The sequence below is a fragment of the Lagopus leucura genome, unplaced genomic scaffold (genome assembly GCF_019238085.1).
Source record: "Lagopus leucura isolate 7727_CA_CO unplaced genomic scaffold, USGS_WTPT01 Super-Scaffold_100022, whole genome shotgun sequence".
In the NCBI taxonomy this organism is placed as follows: Eukaryota; Metazoa; Chordata; class Aves; order Galliformes; family Phasianidae; genus Lagopus; species Lagopus leucura.
In genome coordinates, this window is record NW_024962275.1 from 5,586,893 (window position 1) to 5,605,964 (window position 19,072).

Below are 19,072 nucleotides of genomic sequence, written 5' to 3' on the forward strand. Positions count from 1 at the left end.
TAACCAAGATGTTATAATTGCAATATAATCAAAAGAGTAAGGCAAAGCAAACAGGGATCACAAAAGAGAATAAGTAGAAGAGCTTACCCTTGGGTTGAGCTCACTAGAAGATATCAAAGAGGAGGATCTCCAGAAGAGATCCTTCCCCTCTGGTAGCCAGCTCTTAAATAGGTCCAGGAGGGGTGGAGCCAGGCTCCACCCCTTCCGGTAGCACAGGTGAATTGCCTTCACCTGTGCTCCTCTGGCTGACTCATGGCTCACCTCAGGTGATCAATCAGAGGTTCAGGCCGTGACTCAGCAGTTGCCATACAGTTGGTAAATGAAATATGCGGGAAGAAACTGTGCCAGAATGGCTTGAAAATATACTGCTGAGCAATATGGATGGAGAGATTTGGGGGCAGAATAGAGGAAAAGCAAAGCAATGCCTAAAGACTTCTGCCAACGGTTTCAAGTGCTAAAGAACTTGCTGGGTGAAGTTGGCAGCAGAAGTCCTGGCAACTGGTTCGCTTTCAAGCCACTATCAAAGGAGTGCAGGAGAGAGGGGAAACAAGGACACCATTTCTCAGGTCTCAGAAAAGAAACCAAACCAATCCCAGCAGACGTGTTATGGTACAGCAGCCTCGGCACCAGCAGGATGTGAACACCTTGCCATGCAGAGCCGTGGTGGCTGTGATGAACTCAAGGAAGGCTCACAATTCTGGGCAGTGCCAAAACTCACAGACTCTCTCCCCAAAATCCGAGTGGCAGTTCTGTGTCTCCTTGAGTCTAATTGCCACTCTGTGCTTTGTCTTCAGAGAAAATCCTGGGGCAGTGGTCAGCTCTAGGGCTGTGAGACAGAGCTCCTCCACGACTTCCTGATGCCTCAGCTGCTCGAGAGGGAGATGAAAGGTCTGCACTAATTCTTTGGAAAGTTGCAGTGAAAAAAAGTTAGAGTAAAGGGCAGCAAAGTAAACATGTTGAGATACAAATGGAAAATGCATGGAGAAGAAGGGAAGGCTTGTTATTGTTGGCTCTCGTCCCAAAGTGAGATACGCCAGTTTGTAATTTTTAAAAGGATCCCATCTGGACTGCTTTAAGCAGCTGCCAAGTGCAGGCGTCTGCTCAGAGCAAGGCCTCTTTGAGGAGCTGTAAATGTACTAAATGTGGCCTGGTAGCTGGTCGGGATGGCACAATGGAGCTGCGTTTGCAACAGTGCCTTTCTCCACCCCATTTGCTGCTCTGGAAAAGAGAAGACCTTCCCCACATTACGTATTCTCCTTCTTCACAAAAGCTACACTTAAAGCATAGTTTGAAGCTCACAGAGCGGCCACAGTCCTATTTCCATTTCTGCTCCTGTTCTCAGATTCAGGCTTCCATTTTAACGTTCAGACGCTTGTGTGAGGTCAGAGATGTCCGAAGGGAAGAAATCTGTCCTTGGGCTGGGATCAGCCTTAGGAGATAAGAAGGAAGGATGGCTAAGAAAACTTCTAGGTGCAAGTTTTGTGGAGCAGTTGGGTGGTGCAGCAGGTGTTGCTGGAGGCTGAGCAGGTGGCACTGGGCTCTTCTGGTTTGGCTGCAGGGGGCAGCCTGCAGCCCTCCCATCCTGCAGGGCCAGGGTGAGATTTGGCTATCAATGGCCACAAACAGCTCTGACTGCTCTCAGCAGGATGCTCTGGAGTCTTTGCCAGGCTTCAGATTGGAAACTGACAATTAGAGTTTGTTTACTCATTCTTGGATAAGCTGTTACATGCTGCTGCTGAGCTCTGACAATAAAAGATCCACAATGATGGTAATAACACAAGTCTCATGTTTGGGACGATGGCTTTCAAGAAGATGGCACATTTAAAAATGTGCAGAGATCAAGAAAAGAAAAGCAGTAGTCAAAATTTAAGCAACAGATACATATCTGCACATCTCTTCCTGCTCTAAAGCCAATGGTGACTATGCTTTTGGTAGTCACAGCTCTCAACTTTTGCAAGATGCTCAAGCGTCAGCAGTGGGGCTGTGAGAAGCCTCTGGCCAGGCTGTCAGCTGGACAACGTGCTTGGCTGTGAGCCCTTGCATCACCCCGGGCTGTGCTTGGCTCCCATGAGTGTACACGGACACGCTGCTGCAGGAGGCAGCAGTGCTACTGGGGAGGGCAGCATGAGAGGAGCTGGGGGTAGAAATCCAGCAAGGCAGTGATAGAGACGTGGATGAAGCAGCAGGAAACGAGAGAAAAAGCAGCATGTGCTTGTGCCTTAAGCAAAATTGCCGAGGCAGGGGATGTGTGATAGTGGAGCACAACAGCTCGCCCTGCCACATCGCCCCCTGGCCACCAGCACGAGGAGTCTGAAGGCAGAGCAGTGCGACACCCTGAAGGCAGGGTGTCCTGACACAGACACGATGCACGCGGAGCCCCGGCAGAGACGCGCCCTCGGGATCTCTGCGTCTCACTGTCTCCTTTTGCAAGCAGCAAAGCTGCTGTTTGCGCACGTCCGTCTGCAACCACCCGCAAAAACTCTCAGCTGCAGTGCTGGGGAGGTGGAAAATGAGCAAAATGAATTCACACATCTTTCCGTTCCCCTGGGACCCCGGCACTGACCGTTCCCAATCCCCACCACCTCCCTGCCCCTAATGGGGGAAGGAGCATTGCTGCTGCTACCGCGGCACGTGAGGGGCTCCAGCAGCACCGCGCGGCCAGCTGGGTCGGTTGGCCTGGGAGCATCCAGCCCTGCCGACAGGAAACCATTACAGCGTGAGTCACTGCTCCAGCCTGAACTGGTTACGGCCGCGCTGACTCAGCAAAAGGGGAAAAACGCAAGGGGAAAGCCGGTGTGCAGAGAGAGCTCTGAGTCAGCCCAGCGCCCCCCGGCGAGCCCCTCGCTGCAGCTGGGCTGAGTCACAGCAGCGAGGAGGAACGCGGGGCAAAGGCGATGGGGACCAGCTCTGCTTTGAGAACCTCCCCGGCTGGCTGTAGCGCCGATGGCAGCGACTCAAGCACACACGAACTTGGAGACGTGGGAAATCTAGTGCTGAAGATGGCTGGGGCAAGACCCTCTTTCAAGACCAACACTGGCACATGTTTTTTTTTGCTGTGGGATACAACCATTTCTACCCTTGCCCAGGCTGTGCAAGCCTCCAGGGGCCAAGCTTTGGTGCTGATGCTGTAATGGTGACGCTGCAGAGCTGAGCAGTGCTGGTTTGCATGCACTGCAGAGCTGCTTTGCTGCCTTACCTTCTCACCCTTCGGCCCCGGTGGTCCAATTGGCCCTGGTGGTCCTGCGTGTCCCTGCAGAGAGCAGACAGTGCGTGAGGAGACAGGAAGGAGCAGTCTGAGCCAAAGTCCTGCTTGGATTTCTGACATAGCCACATGCTGGAGTGGTACATTTGTTACAGCTAAGAACTGTTAGGAGATGGAGGATGAAAATGAAGCTCTCACCTGGTAACCTTTCAAGCCAGGCTCCCCCTGAGCACCCATCCTTCCTGGAGCACCCTGCAGAAGCAAGCAAAGGAAGCACCATGAGAGCAGCCTGCAGGCATAACCCACAGGCGTGGGATGCACTGGGTATGAATTCTTCATCTGCCCTTTTGGACATCTTTATATTCAGATTAGCATTGTGCTAGGGAGTCCGCCAGTGAGACCAATCCCATGCGTGACCTAATCCTGAACTGCAGGGAGGAAACCTTTCAGTGTGGGTTCTGAGGGCAGGAAGGGAGTTTTCTGGGTTGTGATGAGGGCGTTGCAAAAGCTCTTTGTTGCATCTCTATCAATCTGCACAAAAAGGTTTAAGCCAGATCACCAGATTAAAATGGATTGCAACCTTTCCAGATAAACCCATTTAGTGTGGAAGAAAACCCTTTCCTCAAGACAGGCTGCAGAGACGTGCTCAGTCCAACGCACTGCTGCTCAGACACTGCTCGACTTGCTGTGAAATAATCCATGGAGATGTTGCCAATGAGTAGTGAAGACATATGGGGTGGACATAATTTCTGATGCAAGAAAACACTATCAGCAGAACCCTTATTCCATCATTCATTTGCTACTGTTCTGAAACATCACCACCATTCCTAGTTCATAAGTAACTCCCGATTTACACTGAGTTCAACCAAACAAAGTGCAAAAAGTTTCCTTACCAGCCTGCAATACATGAGGAGGTTCTTGTTACTTACTGCTGCGTAATGAATTCATTTGTCTCACATAAATTAACTTTCTTCCCTCCCTGTCATACTACTGTTGCTGAAAACCTCACCTTCAGGCCCCAGCTCAAACTCTTTCCCATGCTGTATTTCCTCTTGTTGCAATTATTTTAGATAAGTAGATCAAGAGTGGGTGTAGAAACAGGGCAGAAATCCAAGGCAGAGTTCTTTCTATCAACACAGTTTGACTTAAAAGTGCACTGGCTGTGCAGTCTCAAAGGGAAAGATCCTAGCAAAAATAGCTGTCAGACCACTCCATTTACAAGCAAAAATCCCCAATATTTCATCCTGTCTGGGGAATTGTACAGAACCACCACAATGCAGTGTGAGCTGGGGTCACGGGGCATCATTGCCACCATCATGGAGCCTCTCCTCTGCTGCTCAGTGCAAGTGTTATGCTCTTTTGGTCTATTTAACATCTGCCATCATTTCACTCCCTCTGATCTGTTGGCCCTGTTGGGCTCTCTGCTCTCTAGGCCCATGCCCAGCACAGCTAACCACATTTCTGGTCTTGTGTTCAACCATTTGCAGAGCTCTTCTCACCATAGGTCCCAGGGTACCTCGGGATCCTTTAGGGCCTTGGTTCCCCTTCGGCCCCTCCTTCCCTGGAGGTCCTGTCTCTCCAAGCTGCCCCTGGTAGCCCTTGCTGCCCTGCATAATGAAAGCACAGAGGTTAACACAGGACAACACAGCTTCTACAGACAACTACAAGGGTGCTGAGGCACCAGTGTGAGGGTGGTGAGATGCTGGCACATCCAGAGGAGTTATGGATGCCCCATTCTTCGAGGTGCTCATGGCCAGGCTGGATGGGCCTTGGCAACCTCACCTGGTGGAGGTTGGTGTTCTGTTCATTGCAGGGGGCTTGGAACTAAATGATCCTTAAAGTCCCTTCCAACTCACACCATTATATGATTCTATGATCAATGATGAGCAAAGAAAATGAGATCCAGAGGAGGAATTGTTATCAGTGGCAGATGTTCTTACCTTCTGGCCAGGCTTGCCCTTTTCCCCCTGTTTTCCTGGTTTCCCTTCTGGTCCCTAGGGAGTACAAAAAAAAAAAAAAAAAAAAAAAAAAAAAGCTATTGGAATGAGAAAGCAAATAAATCCAATCCCAACCAGCACGCCGTTCACTTTGCTGGTGCACGCAACCCTAACAGCATCCTCACCCATCCTGTTCTACTCCCAAGGGAGCCAACAGGGTGGGTTGGCAGCAATGCAGGCAAGGACACAGTTCCCAGGTACTACAGCATGGCCAAGTTCATCTTTGAGTTGCTCCACCACATGGATGAAAAGGAAACCTCATGGCTTAGAGGAGGAAAGATCTCTGTGTCCAGTGACTACAGAACATTGCTGCAAGGAGATGTTTTTCATCTGCTCATATCAAGGACCTGCGGGTGATGGAAAGCCATCACGTCTGTCCTTGAGGATGCAAAAGGGGAATTTCAGTAGTGTTCAAAACATGGGAGCCACGTTTCCTCTGACCCCTACACAACTCTTCCTCTGGCCCATGAGCACTGCTCACCACCAACTGATGCACTGAATTGGATGTCAGTACTCTGATATGGCTCTAGAATAATGGCAATGCAAATACTGCTTCAGCAGCAATTCTTTATCTTCTATCTGCAAAAACAGACAGTTGTTTCATTGTCTAGCTGTCATCCACAACTTTTTGATTACAATGCAAAAGCTCTCCTTTTATGCTATTATTATTGCAATAGACAGCACACAGAAATCACAACATCCTGATCTCAGCTAGAAATAGGTTTGGATGGGAAACTTCAGGTAGGAGCCACAGTGCTGAGAGATGCCAGCCTGCTTTGTGCCTCCATGCAGCAGACGCTGCCAGCCATCCTTGCAGATGACATGAGCTGTGGCAAGCACAAAGTTCAGCACACTCTCCTGAGGGAGCCCAGGGAATTTATTTTTTCAATGTTTGGCCCCGCTGGCTGCAATGCAGACAACATATTTTGGATCTGGCTGAATGAAGCAAAAGCACCACTGAAGAAAATAACTCATAATTTTTGGCAATCGTGACGAACATTTCAACAGCATCTACACACCAGTGCAGCATCTCTCCCTCCGCAGGGTGGGGTAAGAAGGTGTAGTGCCCACCTCTGCTGATGTTGCAGAGAGCTATTGGTCTCTCAGGTGAACAAAAGCAACTTATAAATGCGACCATGCCTCAGGGGTTCTACTCCGATCTGAAACATGGGCCTCTTGAGTGCCTGCTCTTAACACAAAGGAGCAATTCAGGCTTCTAATAGCCCTGAAGAATCGTATCACTCCTTCACCTCCCCAGAGGGAATAGCTCCACTTTCGGTAAGTCAAACACCTCAAGTGCACACCTTGCCAACACCTCCAGAGCTTCACAAAGGATGGGTCCCTCTGAGGACTCTACAGGTCCTGTTCTTCTCTTCCAGTTTGCTTGAGGCTTTGTTTGCTGTTTTCGTGCTGCCCTCTTCCAAGAGGACACTTTTGCAATTAGTTTCCCACAGGCGATGAAGTGAGGGTCACCCAGAAGTGAGGGTCACCCACGTGCTGTACACTGATGAGCACAAAGCATCCTCACCAATGGCAGCATCCAACTGGGCCGCCCCTAGCTCATTGTGCAGCCAACCCGACACGGGACGAGGAACCAGACACCCAACTGTGCCATGTATACATCACTGGATATATCAGATAGCTATTGGATATTATATTTTTTGGGTATATATATGTCATTGCACAGCTGACCTTCTCTGCACCAATACTGAGATGCTTATTGGCCTGAAAATTTGGAGACTAAGTAGCAGTATCACTCACAAAACAAGCCGTGAAGAGTAATGATGCAACTGAGATTTCTAATTGGTTGCATCATATTTTTTCTTCATGGACTGCGCAGTAAGATTTTTTGGAATTACAGGCAATGGCTATTTCTTGTGAATTGGAGAAAGCCCATTTTAAGCTAAATCTGTTCCTGGCCCTGGTGATGGCTGAGTTGCCAATCTTCTCCAGCAGAATAATCCTGCACACTGAGATGTGCTCTTGACACTCTGTGCTGCAAAGGCCCTTGAATCAAAGACTTCCACGTTACTTGTACTTGCCTCCCCAGGATCAGGGTGTGTTACACGTTGAACAAATGCAGGCAGCAGTGCATGGATTGGATGAACCCCTTATAAACGTGCAGGGCAGATGGGCCCTTTGTTCCTGCAGGAGGTCACAGGGATCCCACAGCCAAATTGAAGGGGTTGTTTGTACAGCCTGGTTCCCACTCCTGATGCATCTCCCATAGAAGCCATGACTGAAATTCGCTTCTGCCCTGCACCCAGAATGTCTTTGCTTTCTGGGAAGGCAGGTTTGGACCTTCACTCTTCCTCCTAAGAGACATTTCCAAATTGCTCCTAAAATCTGCATTCAACTTCACGCTTGAATCTTGAAGTGCAGATATAGGACTAGAGTCACATGGGAGAAGGGAAAAGCAAAACGAATCCCATCTTCAACAGCCCAAGTCCTGTCCACAGCATTAAACTCGTCCACAGGAGACTGTGCTGTGATCAGACAGGGTCTTGCTGTCCCTAGTTGTTCCAGATCACCTTTCCATGTTGGTGGGGTCTCAGCACAGGTATGGGCTCTGATAAACTGCCTGGTGCTGCAGTGACCTCACTGAGCAGGGATGTTCACCATCTCCAGAATGTCCTCCTGACTCCTCCAGCTGGGATGTGCTCCTTCTTCACGGCTGGGAATGAAATCTTGGCAATAGCTCTGCCTCTGGTCAGCGATAGCCGTGAGCCCAGCTGTCACTTGTGGTCAACCAGAAATCATCCTGTGAGGCTCTCCCACTGAGCCAGCTCTTGTTAAAAGCTTTGCTAGTATGAATAAATGGGTTCAACCACGCTGGCAACACTGGCAGCAGAGACATGGCTTGCAGATCCTGCAGTCTCAGCCACCTCCTCAAATGGAGCAAGCTCTATCAGCTAGGGATATTTCCATGCTCCACCAGCACTGCTTTCTAGGACTTTGGCCAGAGGAGCTCTGCTGGTGAGCGGGAAGCCTACCATGTGGCTGATATTCCTGGATGTGCTTTCTCCAGCTGCACAGGAATTTAGCCCAGATGAATGTAGAGACAGCTCAACATTTGCCTGGGGTTCCCAGAGATGTGGTATCTTTCCTTGTGTCGTTCCTGATGCTGTGGATGTTTGTTGCAATCGCAGATATGTCTTGGTTTGCACAGTTCCAAGAAATCACTGCACTGACACATGGCAGGGACACACAGGCCATGGCCAGCCCAAAAACCATTTGGTCGCCTTCAAAAAAGGTCAGATTTCCCTTTTTCCCATTCTTCTGACTCATTTATCCAGGAATGGAAAAACTGGGGCCAGAAGAAGGGAAAAAAACCCAACACTGATAAATCAAATTCCGTAGGACAGAATTTGTTCTGAATGCATTCTGTGATTCGTGCAGGGTCTCCATAGCCCCTCAGGGATCTGGCACCTTTTGGTGCCTATTTCATTGCAACGTGAAGTTTCCAGGCTTCCCACTGTCCTGAGCAATGAGGGGCGGAAGATGGAGAGGAGTTTATACATCAGAATGATTCATTCCAGGTTCTTTTTGCTAGATTCAGATCAGCTGGGTTAGCGTGCCAAGGCACTAAACACTTGATGCTTTTATTTTTGAGGTTTGTAGACATTTTGTTGTATGAAAAAGCAAATCTTCCTTCCAGGCTTCTTCCGTGAGCAAGATTACTTCTAAATGGTGATTTTGTGTACTGCGCTCCTCATTAGAGAAGCATGTTAGTTCCATCTGAAGATAATGGTATTAGTGACGAGGAACAGCAGAAAGCAGCAGTTGTAACAAATTCACGTGCCTTAAGGTATGCTAAAATATCCCAGGGAAGCAAAATTCCATTGCCAGCTTCAATAAGGACCCAATTCTTTAAGATCTTGTAGTACAGCATGAGATGATCGCCTGTGGCAGAAGCCGAATGATTTATTTTTCAATGCAAATTGATGAGTTTTAAGGACAAAAAAAAAAGAGGCTCTGGGCTGCTGATGGCCTTGGCAGCAATGTCGGCTCTCTCACACAGCACAGTGTTAATGCGAGCAAACAGATGCGCAGCCCAGCTTTAAATTCTCAAGTCATCAACAGTTGAAATCTATGTTACAACAACAGCACAGAGAAAAACAAAATAAGGAAGTTGAATGAACTGCAGAGAGATATGCCCCAAACAGAGCCAAGCAGGGCTCTGCTGCAGACCCAACTTCCCCTACGCTTTGCGATGCTCCGCACATACGCAGGGATGTCAGGAAGTGAATCTCAAGGACAGCGCTCACCAGCCTGGTTGGAGCCAAGGAGCACTACGACTCTTGGCTCTTCAGAGGGCAACTTTCCTTTTTTTCTTGCAGATCACAACTGGAAGAGAGCATGGTGCCTGGAAAGACACCTTCCCAAATCCCATCTCGGATGGGTTCAGCGTTACTTGATGCTGTTATGCAGAATGCTTCCAGATGTTTTGCGTGTCAGGAAGTGGAGGTCTGAGGTCACTCCTTCCTACCAAATGTGAGGCAGGAAGAAATAGAAGAACCAGAACACAGCCAGTGAGTAAAGAAAAGAAAGTGCCAATGGTGATGGGAAAGATGGTGATAGTTGGAGGCACTGGAAGCAGGAAGGGCAGAAAAGCTAAAGCAGTGAAGGTAGTAAGCATGAAACATAGGACAACCATGCCCATATTGTTCAAGGCCCAGCCAGCCAGCTCATTTAAAGGGAAATGAAAAAGCCCCGTATCATTTCCTACTGCTCAGCAATGTCTCCATATGAGAACCTCTACTTAATAAACTTTGATCGAGCGAAGCCTGCCCCGTATAGGACAGTTCACAAGCACTCAGGAAATTAGTGGGATTATTGGGGCCAGGCATTTGAAGACATAAATGTTTTGGATTTATAAGAAACACATTTCCTAATCTCTTTGCCTAGCCGTAGTTTGAAAGCGGAGGAAACACAAGAAGCAGCTCCTGAATGGGTATGGGGAAAGAAGAAAGACTCAACTATTCCTGAGAAGAAAGACCTGATTGTATTGGAAGGTTCAGAGGGCTTTGCTGGGAGCACTGGGAAGCAATGGGCCATTGGCTTGCTTGTGGAAACTCGAGTGGTGAGTGCAGGTACAGCTGGCTGGTTGTCTTCAAAGAGAAAGTGAGATGGAGAAACCCTACAAGACGTTGGATGGAGAAACTATTCTTAGCACTGCCACGATCTTCTTTTCAGCTGAGTTCCTCAACTTAGAATATGGAAAGCAAACAAAAACCTTGTATGCCAACCTCCCTGCTTCAGAGCGAGTCCTAATCTGTATGCAGACATTGCTCCGAAATATTCAATTTTTGATTTTCTGGATGGGAACATTTATTTGACTCATTCTTTTCTAAGCAGTCGTAGCATAAGGTAGCAGAGAAGACTGTGCACAGAGCTGTGCTCTGAGTTGCTCTGGTTTGGGCCAATAGCTCTGAACTCCTACTCATTTGTTGTCTCTGGAAGAGCCTTTTTTCCCCTTTCTTCCTCTATTTCCACATCCCTAAGGCAGCCCATGAGACAAAGATGGTGCCTTGATGGATGGATGGGCGGTGCAGGAGAAGTGCAAGCCCTCAACCACCGAGCTTGGAAGCTCCCATAAAAGATGTTACCAAAATGCCCCAAAGAATTGGCCATTTTGGAAGCTGACAACTGGGAAGAAAGCAACGGAGAGAGCACTCGGTCAGCATAACTCCTATTTATGACAACGAGCACTACTCAGGTCATTTTTCCTTCCTCAAACAACAGGGGTTAACATCTTCCTTCTGAAGGACACAAACGCCCTGGGGTTGTGGAAGAGGAGGGGAATGAAATCCTCTCTCTTGCAATAAGGAGGGGAATCTTGGAGTAACTGCACAAAAAGCGCGTCTCCTTCGTCTGAGTCAGGAAAGAAACCGTGCCAAGTCAATGGGATTTATTTCAAATTCTGGCTCATTTCAACTCCTATTAACTCTAAATGAGGACCAGCTGGGAGCAGCCTCCTTCCCAAGCGGCAGAGGCCATGCAGCGCCGACCAGCACGCATCCAGGACCGATGGGATGCAGGGATGGCTGTGGCACACTCTGGGGGGCTCAGAGCATCGGGTGGGCTCAGCCATAGCACCTAACTATAAATCTTCCAAACAGCAAAATCCACGTACCTCCCCATCAAAAGGGATGTTTAGATTTCCACAGAAGACAAACCTGGGGCCATTGGAGAAGCAGCTGTTACTAGAGCTAAAGGACTGCAGATGAGGGCAGTGTTGCCCTGGGATTGCAGCACTGTTCCCAGAAGGAGAAGGAGAACCTGGGGGGACCTCTTCACCAACCCTCGCTCCAGCCCGATTCAGAGCAAAGGGCTTAAGCACGTTTACTTCACCCCAGAGCTGCCCCATTCTCCTTTGATTTTTGATGCAGCTCAGCCAAGGACAACCCCATGTCCACGAGTTTAAGGGGCTTCTTCCAGTAGAGGCTCCATGGACCAGTGCACAAACCTTGACTTTACCAGGAAACAACAGCTCAGCACATTATCAGAAAAACCCCACAGCTTCCTGTGTGGACAACTGAAGCTGAAGCCAGAAGTGATTCCAGGACCCAGTATTTTCAGAAAGCTGAGTGCCATGTCACTGCAGTGGTGCTGCCATCTGTGGCTGAGCTCATGTGTTCACAGTGAATGGCTGGACTCCATGAGAGCAGAGCAAGGAGCTTTGCTGCAGAAAATCTTTGAATCATGTTTTCAGTGGCAGGAAACAGAAAAGAACAAAGAGCAAAAAACCACTCTGGGACGAATTCGGCTGTAAGTGCTGTTTGGACAGCTTTATACTAGAGCAGTGTGTTGGATGAGAATTAGCTTCTGCCCAGCTCACTCAGAAACCAGTTCATCTCAGCAGTGTCCACAGTGCGGCGTTTCTGGAGAAAAAGCATGAATTCAGAGCAGAAGGTCCATCCTGAGCAGCACATCTTCCTTCCACTTCAGGATTTTAGCTTGTAGATGATGGGGAAACAAGAAGAGGAGCATGTGTAAGCCAATGGGAGAGATACTGTCCTCAGGACACCACCCAGGGCTGTGCGTGGGGAGTGACACAGCAGAACCCACGGGGCTGCAGCCAGGAGCCACGCATGTTCCCAGTGCTTCTCAGCTGGAGAGTGGCTTTGCCCTTTTCAAAGCACTCTGAGTTCCCTCAAAAAGCCTTCTCAGATCTCCACTCTGGTCCAGTTCTGTCACTCAACATTCTGGAAGAGCAAACAAAAGCACTTTGACCATGTCACACCCGAGCAGAGGGATTTACCAGCCCTTGGAGCTCCTCCGGTTTGTTGATACACATCTGCACCATACAGCACACACAGCCAGATCTGCTCTGATGTAATTGTTTATGGCCATTTTTACCACTGGAGCATCTGGCTCAAAGCTCTCTGCGTCCTGATGTGGCTTGAATGACACTGCAGATAGAATTTCAGGTTAAAAAGGAAGTGGAAAAAGAAAAGAGCTCAGCTCCTAATTTTGCTGAACAATGAGGGATTTTCTTGTTTCAGAGCATGTTGCATTTCATTACCTACAGGCTCTCCAATTGCTTTCCTGGAACTGTAAAAACCTTGCTATCAGATGTCGGCTTTGTATGACAACCAGCACATTATGAAAACCACAGAGCGCAGCCACGGAGCAGCTGGAAACCCACCGCCTGCCTCCTGCCAACTGGCCTGGGCCCTTCATGCAGCCAGCAGCGGGTCAGCCTGCACTGCTGGCTGCAGCCTCTGCTTCCTTTCATGCTTTATTGTAAAGCATGCGATTGACAGGCAGTCAGATCCTTTGGAAATGCACATTATTCTTCAACAACGCTCAACACGCCCAACATTGGTTGGGTATTTTGGACTGCATGGCACTGTTCCCCTTATACGATTACCAGCTATGATGAATTAGCTTTTCATTTTGGTGAACTACATGGGTGCTTGCACTGCTGATGAACACCTTGCTGGAGCTCGAAGAGCTGCTCCATCTTTCATGCATCCCCATCCTGCCTTGCTGACACTGCAGGGGACAACACCTGCTCCCCTCACTGCTGACCTGGACCTACATCTCCAGTCTCCAATGGGGGATGCCCAACCTGCTGCTCTGCAAGGGGAAGAGATTACCACCTCCTTGTTGTTCTCACTTGGTCAATCAGAGGTCAAGCGGACAAGTCTGGAAGAATCAAGATGAAGTGACAACAAAGAGTAGGCATTAGAGGAAGTGGGAAACCACTGCAAAGAGATATCAGGTGGGACAGGAGCTCAGAAGGGATGCACATCTCTGATGGAAATTCTGAAAGCTCAGCTGGATCCTGCACTTAGCTGTATGTTGGTGCTTCAGATGCTTTGATTCCTCCCTCCCTACCAGAGGGACAACTGGCAGAAGCAGGACCTAGAGCTGAATGGAGCAGTGTGAACTTGGACAGCGTGACCAAAAGATAGAGGATACTTGTGTGTCACAGCTCCAGCTGCCTCGAGCCCTGCCAGCCACAGCTGGGAGACTCACAGGCCATCTCCATTTGTTTGCTGAAATCCACTGGCTTTGAATTGTGCACAAACTATCCCTGGAGACTCAGTTGGGGCCTCCCTGCTGCTTTTGTTTGGGATTTAAAAACCGGTTTGCTAACACGGGGGATGGCTGAGCCAAGTTCAAGCTAATGATCTTTGAAAAACGTTTCCTGAGCACCCAGAGAGGCTTGGGTGAAGTTGGTCAATAATGTACCAGCTTTGGCATGGCTTCCTGGAAAACACAACCTTGCTCACAAAGCCAGACCTGTAGGACCAATTGCTGGGTGAAAGCCTCTTTCTGCACGACCCAGTAGAACTGCATGGCTCAAAGCAAGCTCTCTGCCTCTTCCCATTTCTCTTGCTGCTCCGTCGCCAAGTGGTGTGTGAGTTCCTACAAGCCCAGCCAAGTCCTACCTGCTCTGGGGCCACATGAGGAACTGCCAGCACCAGGTCTTTCCCCCGGGCCAGTATGTGCAAAGCAGGCTGAAAATGTACGGCCAGATCCTCATTTCCTACATGTGTCCAGAGCATACAATGCTGGAGAGCCTTTTTCCTTTAGACATAAGCAAGATCAAGATGAAGACTAAACATGCCCTTGGTGTTAAGGAAAATTCTTCAGGAAGTGGTTTAGCTGTAGTGGTTTGCAGAGCGAGAGCCAAGCCAAGGTGCTGGAGAAGTTTGTCTATAGCTGTGCATGAGCATCATCTTCCTTGAGCCAATATGAACCTCTTCCAGCAGCAGAAGGTGAGCTGCACAGCCCCACATGCAGATCAGTTGGTTGGCACAGTGAACCAGCTGGATCCTGGCGTCCCTGCCACTAACAGCACGGAAGCATTAACATCTCCACTATCACCTCAGTAGATGAGCAGGGTATCTCAGCAATACTGGAGCAGCTCCTTGCAAATTCTGGTCAGGAACTGGTCACTGTGCAACCTTCGCATTTGCCCTTGTGTGAACACGTTCAGGTTTTTCCCCTGGTTAGACTTTTCTTCTCTTTCTCTATCAGCCTTGAGAACGTCCATCCATGCCTGGATGGTGGTTGTGGTGTGCCTTGAAGAGATTGGTTTGATTTTTCATTACAGCTTCCATTCCTCACTTGGAAAGGAGTGGGTTGTAGGTATCACTAGTGGTTTGCATCTCTGATCCATGAACTTGGCAGAAATTTAAGGAAGATCCCACTAACACTTTTACACTTTGGTGGTGATGGATCAACAGTTGGACTCAATGATCTCAGTGGTCTTTTCCAATCTTAACAATTCCCTGATTCTATGACTTCCTCCATGGGAAGCGAGGATGAAAAACTCCAAGAAAGGAAAAAAAAAAAAAGGAGAAAAATTATTTGTACTTCTGTCAGAGGACTTCCATCTCTAGATTACCTCAGCAAGCATGGAACAGCAGCCTGTGCATTAGGTAATGGCCCGACGCTTGGCAGCAGGCAGCGCTATCTGGAGCCCTGTGGTCTCTGAAAGTCTGCTCGAGTTCAGACATACGGATATACAAAGGAACATATTAAAATAGTAGATGGAAATACAGCACTTTGCAGTAAAAAAAAAGAAAAAAAGGAGTGATTATGAGAGGGAATCTTGGCTCCGTGGACTTTTTTTTAAATAAAACAGAACGGCATCATGTTCCCAGGGACATGCTGGCAAACAGTCTGCGAGAATCTATATTTTATGTGCTATAACTTAATATGACTTTTGCATGATTTTAGCACTTTTATTGGTTCTTAACTGTGCACAACATAAACACGTGGAGCTGCCAGAAGCTGTACCCACCCTGCTAAGGGCTCCCTGCGGGCTGTGGATGCATTTGGGGCAGGATTACAGCCTTGTTCTGCATATCTATGGAGTTTCCACCTTCTAGTCAAGTCAGTGCTCCAATTCCCCATCTCAGCCCCAAAACAACACAAATTCAGCCCCTTTGCTGCCTCACACTTTTCTCCTTGCCTTCCTTTTAGCCAGCCCCAACATCACCAAAGGCACAAATGATGTGCTCTAGCATTGAGCACCCACCCCATGCTCAAGGGCACTGCAGGAATTACGAGAAACAAATCACTGATAGGCCCCCCACTTTGGGTAGAAGGATCTGGCTTTGCTGCAGAGCAGCCTGCTGGCACTGGGCAGCGTTGCTCCACACCTGGTACCACTAAAAGAGCCCCAGGCTGGATCCTGCCCTACTCCTCCAAACAGAAACGAGTGAGGGCAATTCAGGAACGAATGAGTGATCCACATTTTGATGACCACCCTCCTCCTATTTGCATGTTCTTTTTTTTGCAAAAACAGTTTACTGTGTGCCAACACTTACATCGAGTCATATCTTGGACAACATCCTGTCCCAAGCAGTGTCCTGGTTCACTGCCTGCATCTCCCACTCAACCTGCCCCCACATGTTTTGCTGCAAGATGGCATGTCTTGTCACAGAGTATTAATATCAGTGGTAATGGCTATCCTTGCAATAATAAATAAAATGATGACTTAAGAAAAAGCATATTTTGCTTTTGCTAGGGTTTCAGTGCATTCCAGCTTCCCAGACACAACACTGCATGCTTTCATTTGTGCCATGGCTGCAGAAGGCTCTCAGCCCTTTGTAGGAGCTGGATGCCTTCTGCAACCCAGGGCTCACTGTGTGCCCCACATCTGAGCAGGGGGACACAACAGAGAGCCCACACTGCACATCTAGGCCATGCTCCAGCCACGAAGGTGAAGCTCACCCTACACACAACGGCTAGAGACAAGAGCACAAAGCACTCGTTGCTGACCCCCCTGGGGGATCACCCCCAGTTTGGGATCACTCAGATGGCCCTATGGAGAGGTGCAGGAGCTGTGCTGGGCTCATGCACCCACCCAGCTACCTGCAATACACACAGGCTGCCTGTGCAGCCAGGAGGAGAGCTCTAGTTGCTCCAGGAACCCCACAGACTGGCTGGCAGAGGTGAGCAGGATGCTTTCTCAGACTCACTCGGACACCTGTGATGCCGGGATATCCAGGAGGCCCTTCTTTTCCCTTCATCCCTTCAGTGCCTTTTTCTCCTTTCTCTCCATCCAGGCCTTGCTCTCCTTTGTCTCCCTGTGGAAGAGAAGAGGTGGGAGTTTGCATACCCACACAACACATGGGTCACCATACATGGCTCTTGAGAGGAAAAAAAACACACTCCATAATTAATATTTCAGGAGTCTGGGAGGAAAAGAGACTGCAAGCAAAAGGATGAATGAGGATGAGTCATAATACACTTGACATTTAACAAAATGAGCAAAACCATGTTTTTTTTGAAAAATCTCTTGGCTGGAGGAGGAGGAACTCCCCCATTACATAGGGAAATGTGAACTGCTTCTCCTGCAGTGAGGCCTGAACCTCCTACATGAATGAGGCAGTGAACAAGATCTGAAAGAGTCCCCTGCCTCACCCAGGAGCCCCACATTCCAGATGCTAAAGACTGAATGGGTGTGATGGGCTTGTCTGGAGGGGCACCTGGCTCTTGCAAGGGCTGGGATCGAAGTCATGAAACTGTCACCTTGCCCTGAGAGGGTCTCGTGGTTGGAGCAGTGGATTATGGCAAACCTCTGCTTCTCTGCTTTTACAGCTGATGGCACATCTCATGGAGATGATCAAAAGGGCCAATTCAGCCTTGATGCCAGCACTGACAGCCAACTGGTCGTGGTGGCTTTGTCACCCACTGTGCTAGAGCAGAGCCACATCTCTAATGGTCACACCAACACCTCTGCAGCAAGCAGTGGCTCTTCTGCTGCCCAGAGACACGTTCAGGTTGGACTGATCATCTCCAGATATCCTTTCCAGTGCTTGTGGTTCTGTGAAACCTGGTGTGGTTCAAGAGCTCTTAAGATGGCAAGAGAAGTCAGAGGATTTGATTGTCTTTAAAGGCAAATCTTTTGGTCCAATGTTCAGAGATAAGCAGAAATGAAGACATATGGCAAACAGCTTAATCAGAACAAAGCAATAAAGTGCATTGTTGTGGGACCGGCTGCTTTTTCTTTCCATGGAACAAAACAGTTGGCCTGTTTGGAAAGGCTGGCTGTGCAAGGACAGAAATGGAATGCTGTTCCAAAGGCAAGGTAGCAACTCAGAGCAGTTAGATAAAGAGAGCAACGCAAGCTCTGAGCACCTGGGACTTAGCCAGGAGGAATGGGATCCAATTTCTTGCAAACAATGCTCTGGTCAGCAGTACAGGGGGCAGTGATGGATAATTTTTCTGATTTCCCCTGCCAGGCCCAGGAATTCCTAGTTAGTTGGAAAGTTGATCTGTAAAAACTCAAATAAAACAGATGAATTGTTGGAAACTATATATTAAAGAAGTTGACCTTTTTGGAGATTTGATCATATGCCAAAAATGTGGGTAGAGGAGTGAAACACGAGGAGTCCATTATATGTGTCTGCAGAAAAAAATATCCTGACTTCTGATTTCTAAATAAATTAAGCCATCAAAGAGGCAAGGGGGTAAGGGAACACTGCACCAGAATACCCTTCCTGCTGCAGAACCTATACATCCCAAAATTTACCTTGGCTCCATCTGGACCAGCTGGCCCACTGTCCCCTTCCAGCCCCATTTCTCCCTGCAAGACAGAAGCAAGTCACATTAAGCTGTGCCCAAACACACTTTTCCCCCATGCTTTCATCAGGTGACTCTTGATCTTAGCCTGAGAAGGGACAAGAGCCACAGCCAGCTTCAGGCTCTGCATTCATCCCCACTCCCTCCCACAGAGCAGCCAGTGTCTCCCTACTTGGTGGAGCATCGTGAGCTCAGCTCAAGCCAATGGGCTCCATGGGGAAGGCAGAGACTCAAGCAGGGCTGGGAGGGCTATGGGATGCCTGGGAGAGGGGCCTATGTCCACAGGCTGTGGGTGAGGAGGGACAAGAGCCTCTGAGGAGCTGATGAGGTGGAGAAGTGCCACCAGAAGGTGGGTACTCACTCTTTGACCAATGAGGCCTTGCTCTCCAGGAACTCCCAGCTGGCCAGGATCACCCTAGAAAGAAGGCATCACAGACAAGGAGACGAGCTGCTTATTGATGGTGAGCATAGGGCACTGAATGCCTGTCGGGGCACTGAGGCTGATAGAGGCTGCAGGGCAGGGGTAAAGAGATGCTTTATGCAAACCATTGTGACCTGTTCCACTGATGGTGTGGAGGGACAGCCAGGTCAGGATGTCATAGACATGCTAGCTCTGGTGAAGCCTTGGAGGATTTGCCAAGGAAAAAGAGGCAGGGGGTAGGGACTGAGGAACAGCATAGAAGAAATCGTATTTAATCCCCACAGAGTCTGCTCACAAGCTCTCTATGTAGGAGCAAACTTTCAAACCAAGCACTAGGGGGGGACAAAATAAAATTAACCTCCCTGTGAGCTGATCTGCACAGGGACCTTTGTCACATAA

General features: G+C 48.8%; 1 protein-coding gene across 2 annotated transcripts in view; it reads right to left on the reverse strand.

Annotated features, from left to right (window-relative positions):
* The window catches only part of LOC122184131 (collagen alpha-1(XXVII) chain-like), a 127,920-nt gene that overhangs the window by 16,183 nt on the left and 92,665 nt on the right, over positions 1 to 19,072 (reverse strand). For both annotated transcript variants that reach the window (XM_042878785.1, XM_042878786.1), the window contains exons 36-42: positions 18,614 to 18,667; positions 18,203 to 18,256; positions 16,647 to 16,754; positions 5,143 to 5,196; positions 4,702 to 4,809; positions 3,401 to 3,454; positions 3,197 to 3,250 (exon numbers count right to left, since the gene is read on the reverse strand). In XM_042878785.1, coding sequence (XP_042734719.1) covers positions 3,197 to 3,250; positions 3,401 to 3,454; positions 4,702 to 4,809; positions 5,143 to 5,196; positions 16,647 to 16,754; positions 18,203 to 18,256; positions 18,614 to 18,667 — 486 coding nt within the window. The remainder of the gene's footprint in view (positions 1 to 3,196; positions 3,251 to 3,400; positions 3,455 to 4,701; positions 4,810 to 5,142; positions 5,197 to 16,646; positions 16,755 to 18,202; positions 18,257 to 18,613; positions 18,668 to 19,072) is intronic.